At 41.8% G+C, this 9,488-nt stretch overlaps 1 protein-coding gene across 1 annotated transcript; it reads left to right on the top strand.

The window, feature by feature from the left end:
• Nucleotides 1-9,337, top strand: LOC131737576 (WD repeat-containing protein 87-like). The gene is made up of 6 exons (XM_059027830.1): nt 1-42; nt 724-897; nt 1,732-2,874; nt 3,235-4,712; nt 7,840-8,048; nt 8,406-9,337. The coding sequence occupies exons 1-6, from the start codon at nt 1-3 to the stop codon at nt 9,335-9,337; spliced, it is 3,978 nt and encodes a 1,325-aa protein (XP_058883813.1).
• Nucleotides 9,338-9,488: the final 151 nt, after the last annotated feature.

Raw genomic sequence — 9,488 nt, 5'->3', positions numbered from 1 at the left:
ATGGGGATCAACAGAACACAGAACCACAAATATCATGAAACAGTAAGGGCAATAAAAAGAAAAAAAAAAATTAAAATGACATATGAAGCTATTTACTACCTCATTTTCTTTGGCCCTCCATTTCTTTCAAGCGTTTCAGAGAATTTGTTCGGCAATACTTCTTGATTATGGCTGTGATTGTGGATTTTGGTCCCCCTTATTTCTTCGATACTGTTCTGTAGCCATGTCCTTGTTGTAGTTTAGTTTGCTATGAGTGCTTTTCTCAAACTCGAATCCAACTCCTGTTTCTTGACCATCATCTGCTGTGTAGCCGAAACGTTCTTCTTCAACGGATGTTGGAAATAATGACCTCCTGTTTCTGGCCATTGACTTTATAATACAGCTTAATTATTGCAAAATGGTTTTCAATCAATTAATGTATTTTTAAATTAGCTATGTTGCATTTTTACAATACTTTCATCATGAAGAAATATTTCAAATGGCTTAGTGATTTATTTTTTTTAATAAAGATTGTTTGTTAAACTACTAGAAATGGTGTATTCCGGTCTTTGTCATGTTAATTAGTGGCTAATGTTCACTAAATGCTTGCATTAAACATGTTTTCTTGAATGATTAAGTGTAGGGTGCCAGTACTTTTGTCTGCGACTGTATTTTTTCATGTTTTTGCATGCCAGAGTAGTCTACAGTGTGGCTGCAGCACCATGTCTGTCTTGTTGTTGTCAGGAAGGCGGGAGTGCTGATGAGGAGGGAGGCGTGGTCTACCTGGACTCCAGCCCGGAATCGATGTTCAGCATCAGCAGCGCCCCAAACTACATGCGGACCCTTACTTTCTACAAGACCCAGCTGAACAACATCATCGTAGCGTTTCAGTGGGGGTACACGCTAGAGCAACACGAGGTACACACGGCTCCACAGAGGATTAGTACCCCGCCCTTACACTTCAAGAGACTTTGGCACCAGTGTGCTTCTCTAGGTCACACTGTTTCTTCTTGTTTCATTTACGGCGACTTTACGTTTCGTTTATAGGTGTATGGGTATAAAAATATACAAAAGTAGCCACTGCAATATTTTTGACATTTGACAAAAAATATATGCATGCAGGATTATTATGATCTAACGCTAGGCTGTAGTGCTGTGTTCCGTTGCATGAACTCTGACAGTTCGATACTGTCTGTAGATTGCTAGTTGTACCCCTCAGAGTTTGTGCAACGTTTGCCTTGCTGTTAATACATAAGTATGTTATATAGAAACGTCTCATCTCCAGTCAGCACCCCTCTCTCTCCAGTCATCATGCTGGATTTCTGGTTTCGGTCAAGAAGCCGGGTGGCGTGAGATTTCAGTAGCAAATACATTTCTGTTGGATGTTCTTTTTGTTTTGAATGTAATAGCAGGAGATTAAAGTAAAATTATGAAAATAGCTATACATAAATCTTTTTAAGGGCCATGTTTTCAACATGTTTACTCCAGTCTTTAAAAAAAACTAAAGCCAAACAATGAATCTATGTATTTCAAATCATTTTAAGCACTCTATGTGTGTTTACTATCTCATTTTGTACCATTAACATGATTTAGCCTAATTTAAAAAATGGAAGAAATGCTTTGAAAATAAGGCAGTAAGTCTCCAAAATTGGTTCATATGACAAAATCCAATCTATTAACCTAAAATGTTGCACAACAACATTTTACAATATAACAATGTGTGCTAACTGTTCTTGTCAATCTTAATTACAGATAAAAGTGTGGCTTCAAAATGATGAGCAACTGGTCAAGTACAAGACTTTCCCGATGGAGATGGACTTCTATATTGAAAAACTTGTGTTCATAACAAGCCATCGGCTGTTTGTTGCTTACTGCGATGATATAACTCTCCGACTGTACGGGGATATAGTGCAAGATCTAACATTTCTGACCTGCGTCCAGTGCCCAAGCTCTGTGATCAGCATGCATTACAATGAGGAGACAGAGGAGCTCATCACTGGCTGTATCGGACATATAGTCTTCTGGTCTTTCAAACAGGAGCAGCACTCGTTTATTGCCATTTCTAAAGTTCTTGACTGGAGTTCCTGCTCCCTAGAGAGGGGTGAGTTTGTGAATTACCTGATCACCGAGAGACAGTCCAACTCTATGTTTGCTCTCTGTGGAAACAGAATACTTGCCTTTGACTACTGGAAGAAAGTTGAGACCAAACCGTTCCAGGGATCCAGCTACGGCACACTGAAGTGCTGCTCCCCGTACTGGGTCCAGAGGTACCTGTACACTGGGGACGCTTCTGGGTACGTTCAGATCTGGAGTCGGGAAAACCGAAACCTCTTGCAGGAGTTCAAAGCTCACTCAGGGGCCATCACCAGCCTGCTCATACGTCCCAAAGTTCACTCTTTCCTGACGGCATCCACAGACCGCTCAGTCAAGGAGTGGAATTTCTCCGGGGAGCTGCTTCAGAGGCTGATTATGGATGATGAGATCTTGCAGCTCCAGTCCATAGATGATGACTTATTCCTCTGCCACATGCCCTATTCCTTCTCCATTTGGAACCTAAGGACCTTCTACCAGCTATTTAATGCCACTGACTGCCCCCTGCAGAAGATGTATCGAGTCCAGTGCACTCCTACTAAGGCCAGGATGCTAGCCATCACTAAAGATGGTATAGTGCGCTTCCTATCTCCTGTGACGGGAGAGCTCATATTCCTCTCCTGGCCTTTTCTGATCTTAGAGAAGGCCACAGACTATGCCTACGACCCACAGCGGGAAGAAATGTTTATTGCCACCGGATCATCAGAGATGCTTGTACTGGACACCTCCATGTGCCCGACTCCTGCCAAATATTTTTTGATAACGTCCCAAGATCAAGCGGAAGGGGTCTTGTGCCTACAAGCTGTGAGGATAACTCAAAGCAAACATAGCAGTCCTTGTCTGATTTTTAGCGGCCACCAAAGTGGTAAGATAATGCTCCTCTTGCCAAGGACTTTTTCAATGCATGGAAAAAAGGCTCACGATGGTAAGATTTTACAAATGAGTAGCCTTTCTACTGATCAGGTTGAAAGGAATGCATCAGCCCAGTTGTGTTCCTATGGGACCGATGACTGCATCAGCCTGTGGTTTATCAGCAGAAAAGACAATCATATAGATCTGATTCCATCCACCAGCATAGCCTGCAGCTGCAAGCACCTTTACATCAGGCTGATCCCCGGTCATGTTTGCACAATATCAGGGAAAAACACTCTCATGCTTTTCAAGATAACAGGCAGCCCCTGTGAGTGCCTGGAGACAGAGGAGACCCACACGCTTCAAGTGTCATCGATTGACTACTGCGCTGCTCTGAAGGTCATTGTGACTGGAGGCACAGAGGGGTCGATAAAAATATGGGACCTGAGAGGGAACATGCTGGCTGAGCTGAAGTTACAAGGTCATCTGAGCTATGTTTGCTTCGCTAACCAAAGGGGAGACCTACTCGCCAATTCTAACAGCAATACCTATTACATACCCTGCTTCAAGTACCTTACAGGTGACTACCTGAAGACACTGATATGTAAGGAAGTACAGGACGATGCCATTGAAGACCCCTTGCCTTTCAAGCCCCAGTCACTCAAGCATCTTGATGTTGTCTTAGTTCCAAAGTATTACTTAGACTCAAAAAAGTCCTGCACAGAGGACCCTGACACATCGTTAGTCGAGAAGAAATTCCCTGTGAGTCCACGGGTACAAGTAGTGCCTGGGAAATATTTGAAAAGATCCAGAAAGGAACTGACCGCAGAACTCCTGCCAGCTACGTTAAGGCAAGAGGTGGATAATAAAATGGAAAAGCCTCCCAGGATAGAAGCTGAAAAGGTGTACCCAGCTTCAGAACATCTTCATGGACAACCAGAAGACACATCAAAGGAAGAGGAATTCAGCGCAGATACGCCCATCAAAGATCACCAAGATCTGGAATACAAGGAAATAGTGATTTCTGAAAGCAAGCCTCGCACCTGGGATAAAGAGTTTGCGCCCTACTTCAGAAAATGGCCTGTCGCTCCTGATGGTTACATTCCCAATTCAGTGATCAGGGCTTGGATAGAAAAATATAAATATCCAACCAGTCTTCCTGGCACTGACAAACAAAAATACGACCCCAGCCAACTCATGGCGCGTTTTAAAGAAGCTGACATTGAGTATGGTTCATCTAGAACCATTTTTTTGAAAGAGTATTTGGATGAATACGATGAAGCACAAGCAGAGGATGATCATGAAACCATCTACAGTGATGATATGTGTCAGGAGTACGCAGAAAAGAAAGAACTAGACCTGCTTACAAGAATAGCCTTAAGCGACTGGCTCTCCCACAAGCCCTTTGTCATAGACGTAGATAATGTCATTCAAGCTATTTTGCTGACAATGCATACTGATTCATCCACAGTGTATTGCTTTTGCACCGATGCTTTGCTCAGTATTACACAGACTTACACTATCCTAAAGAACTCCAAAGATGATATCATCAAAAGGCTTCTGGCAGACACCACTGACGAGAGGAGCAATTGGAAGAAGCTGGAGGCTTGGAAGACCCTCGATCAACTGAATTACCTTGCTGAGAACATGGTGCCCAATCTTGCCCAGGGCTTGATGGACCACGATGCCCCAGTGAGAACACTGGTCAGGGCACTGCTGAAGAAGCTGACCACAATCCAAAGCAAAGAGACCTTGCTGTACAGGCTGGAAAAGCTGCTCCAAGGATTCCCGTAAGTACAGTCTTAGCGTCTCTGCCTGTCTCTTCTCTACCGATCTACCTTCTCTACCTATCTCCCTGTCTCTAACTATCTATATCACTGTTTGTGTGTCTTTAGAGGTTAGACCTCAAAATAGAAACACCTGCACACGTTTAGGGTAAACGGGACCTCATCCATACCTGTAAAAAATCTAAAATGGAAGAATATGTAGTAATAGTACAGTAAAAGAAACTCTGACTAGAAGTTCTCCTCAATGTACCTCACATATTACATGTGTTTTTGTGGTCGTTAGGGTTGTAATTATGTTTTCTACTTAAGAGGGTACTATAGTTTTTCTTAAATAAAAACATACTGACCATATAAACATATTATAGACTATTATCGCTGGGGTCTGAATACAATCTAGTTTAGTGAAAGAAGAACATTTATATTGCAAGAAAATAAATATGTTTCAAGTCAGTGAATTGAAACGAGTCAGATGAGTGGATGGCACAGCGAGCAGTCCATGGGGTTGGAGCGGCTTACTGTTGTTGAAACACAAGAGATAGGTTGCAGAGCATATTCTGAGCCTATAATAGCTCAGATTTAAGATGAGCAGCAACTAATCAATTACTGATCTACGCTGATGTGTGAAGCTGGAAAGTGAAAACGGAAGAACTGGATTTGAATCACAGCTGATGTACTAACATCACAGCTACTGTCTGTTAGAAGCCTGCTAAAGCTGGAAGCTAATTGGCTGATCGCACCAAATTATTTTCTAATACGTATTGCTGTAATCTGGTTTTAGTCCTCTCAACACACAAACACAAATTTTGCATTTTCTAAAAAAAGTGCTAGTTCAAGGAATTTTAATCTTTATGTGGACTGACCCTTTTGTTTATGAATTTATTCATAAAAGATCTTTCTATTCCTTGTATTTGTTCAAGAGATGCTGTACTCAGCAACTCTGGTTTGAAAATCCCCAAAAGTGTGCTACTGAAAATGAGATTCAGACTAATTATCATGGGTGGCAAGGTGTGTCCATGGACTCAACCTGTGGATAGAATGTCTGTAATGAGCACTCAGTGCTGTGAGCGACCAGTGCTAGATGTTGCACTTAAATAAGAGGTCAGTGACACAGGAGTATTGCAAATACAGTAATCCGTCACATATCTGACTGTGGTGGGATCAGAGTCAGGGCGGATATATAAAAAGTAAGATGAATTAATCCTGTTTTAAATACCATTGTACACAGCTGTAACAATTACTATATTCACACAATTATTGTTTTAAGATTCAGCTTTTATTAGGGAGCTCCCCTAAATCCTTTGTTTAGAAAGATAAGGGTATTAATGCTTGTGACAGAGTAGCCATCTGCCGTGTGGGTGCGTGCGCTCGCTGCTGAGTGACAGGCCGGAGATGAGGTTGAAGTTGATATGCCTCCCGCAGGCAAACAGGATTTATTGACATATCAACACACTGAACAGCTCACGTGACACTACCAGCAATGGCAGCACACAGAGCGCATACAACACATTCAACACTCCTAGCTTCTCCCCCTTAAAATAATCCAATATAAATATATAACTATTCACAGCCAGGTTAAAACCAGTACATAAACAATAATAGTTCAATACACTAACATTATGCACGCTCCCTCTAGTCATGCACACGCCCACCTTTAACCCCTGCAGCACACAAACACTCCAACAATGTTTAGAACATAGCATTCGTGGCTGTTATGTAACGGAGGGGATTTCACTTCGTTAGAAGTGCAAAAAATAACTTGCAACGCCAGCAAGCAGGATCCAAGCTTTCCAGACAAGAGTTTTCAAATTATTTCAATAACGTTTCACCTGCATCTAGTTCAAGCATGCCAAACTGTATTCTGAAGAATAACACAAAGTCACTCTCACTTTGCTGTTGTTATGTGTTGTTAAGTAAATACACATGTCCTTGAGTGTCGTAGTTGATGCTATCAACTGACTATTGAACAGCGCTGAATTTAGAAATATTACAAGAAACGTTTCAATTAGAAGTCTTTTTTCAAAATCTTGAAATAGTCTTCTGTCTGGATTCAGAGAGATTGTTTAGTGCTGATCTTGCACTACAGGGCGAAACCAGACGTTCTAGTCCAAACGTTTGTCGCTGAATTTAAGTTTCTTTTGTATTCCTTTATATTCACAAAATAAAACCATTTTGTTTTGCTAGTCCAGTGGGCTCTTCACAAAGGTTAACTTTGATAAATAAAGATATAATATAACATTTAAGATTACCGTACAACTTAAATGTTTGTAGAGTGACAGTAGTGGGACTCGTAAGTGCATACAAACCAGCTGCATTCACATTACTTTGCCAAATACTGTTTGCAAAATGATAGTGTGGTGCATTGAAATTATATTTCTTGAATATTGATGCTCAGTGTGGATTTAGAATCTAGTAACCAGAAATGGGAAGTGCTTGGAAATTCTAATTTATTTTTTTGAATGGTGACCCTTGTCAATTTTGCATTTGTTATTTCAATGTAAGTGTTTTGCTCTTGATGTTTGATGGTTTCGCTCACTTTTTTACTTTCACCTTTAATAACTTTGCACTGGAGCCAAATGCTTTGTAATTTGATATAGTTTGTACATCTTTCTAAAAAATCTATTGTAACAAGTGAGCTTGTGCTCTGACTAATATAGCTGTGTTTTGATTGTGGATCCTTACTCTGATGCAGTGCTTCATAGTCCAGTTTGCCCTAGGCAAAGGGGTTGTTAGGAATGAAAGAAAAAAACAAGCTGTAAAATAGCCAGGCTATTATAAGATTGAAACCCTAAAAGATAATGTTCTACAGAAAAGTATATAATCAATGAAATTACTTTCAACTAAGATGGTAGGACATTTACGAACAAGAGGCCATTCAGCCAATCAATCTTTACACAAATCAGGTTTGCTTAGAGGTAAAAAAAATGCTGATGACTTTATTAAACATGCCAAATATCAATGTGTGTAGAAACAGTATCGAATGATGATTAGGAACACATACTGTATGATGGGATAATAAACAGATACAAAAAGGAAACATTATGCAATTCTAGTGCTTAAAGTGTTCCTTTATTTGGTTGTGTCAAATTTAAACTTTCTAGGCAGCTAATCAGGGAATCGTCCTCATTTCCAGGGCAGGGTTTTCCATTCGGCTCCTTCAGGAGCTGGAGGAAAAACTCCAGGAGGACCTGACGCTGAAGGGGCCGGGGGGCCCAGTCCTGAAGGACACGTCCCGGTCCACAGAAGTAGAGAGATTACCGGAAGCAGATTCCCTCCCTACACAAGCACAAGGGCTGTCCTATACAGGGGACCTGGATGGAGACACAAGCATTTGTGGCCAAGGTATGCTTCCCTACCTACTACTACAGTACAGGGAAAAGGCACTTTATTAAGATGTAGGTGCAAGTTGGATCAAAACTAGTCATGGTTTGTTTATCCCAGACTGCAACTGGGAAGTTAAGAACACAGTTATTCATTGGTCTACAATATGTGTCTCAGTGTCTTTGTGAGTAAGTCTGCACTGTAGTTTTGTTTTCAGTGTTATAGTGCTGTTCTTTTAAATCAGGCTTTGCTTTCAGTGTTTTTTATAAGTTGTACTGGGTTCTATTTACAAAACATTATCTTGCACATCTTTTGAAGAAAGACTGCTGCCATATCTTCAAAACCTTAATCTATTTTTCATGTCTCCACACTATATAGTGCCTGGCCCCCTCAGCTTGATGAACTTTCCACAAGAGAGGCCAGACTTTGTGCCCCAACAGGATGACACAGATTATGGAGATGGCATCTCCAAGCCCAAATACACACTGGGGACAAGTGAGACAAGGAGAGGGAGAGGGACAGCGACAGGAAGAGGTAGTGAGCAAGGGAAAAAGAAAAAGAAACAGAGATCACTGAAGGCGATAGAATCTAGTTCAAGAGTGAGACTGCCCCCGTTACAAAGGAAGGGAAGCAAACTCATGGACTCAATGGCAATCCACATGTACATCTCAAAGGCGAAACCCCATGAGCTGCATAAAGGACTCTCCGGAAAAGTGTCACCAGAAGCAGGCCAGCAGATGTCTGTTTTGGAGCCCATGCAGGTGTCTGACTCTGCATTAAAGAAACAGAGCGAACCCAAAGCAACTCGCAGGCCATTCATCAGCAGTCAATCAGTCACTGATTTTCCCTCAATTCGGAAAGCCGCCTTGGATAAAGCCGGACAGGCCTCTGTTTTTATCAAGATTGACCCCACGACATGCAACACCAGCCCAAGTTCATGGCGGGAAAGTCTCTATGAGCTGGTCTCTATGTATGGTCTGAAGTCTCCGATGAGGAGAGGAAATGTTTCCTCTCAGTGTTCCACTGCGGTCTCAACTAAAAAAAAACAGGAGGTGGTGAGTGTGCTTGGCCAGATCAGAGATGTTGCTCCAGGGCAGAGAGTCCTGCACAGGATCCTGGTGCGGGACCCCAATGCCAGGCCGGAGTCTCGCTTCCACCTCGAGTTCCCGCTGTCCTGGCAACAAAGCTTCCAGACCGCGACCCCGGACGGGGACTGCGGATACGGAATGCTAGAGCTTGATTGGACCACCGGCCTGAAAACTCCGCCCAGGGATATCCCAAAAATGAATTTCACATTGACAAATCACTGAAACTTGTGTTGTTTTTGTTGTTTTTTTTTATCAGAGATTCAACAGTGGTAATTACTGGTTTTATATCCAGAATATGACTCAATTTGTAGTTATGGCAATGGTCCAGTATTCAAGGTCTTTACTGCATCATTCATCTTAGGGTGTAAAACTG

Source organism: Acipenser ruthenus, chromosome 7, assembly GCF_902713425.1.
Source record: "Acipenser ruthenus chromosome 7, fAciRut3.2 maternal haplotype, whole genome shotgun sequence".
Taxonomy (NCBI): domain Eukaryota; kingdom Metazoa; phylum Chordata; class Actinopteri; order Acipenseriformes; family Acipenseridae; genus Acipenser; species Acipenser ruthenus.
The sequence above is the reverse complement of the archived record's forward strand: the minus strand, read 5'-3'. Positions and strand labels throughout refer to the sequence as shown.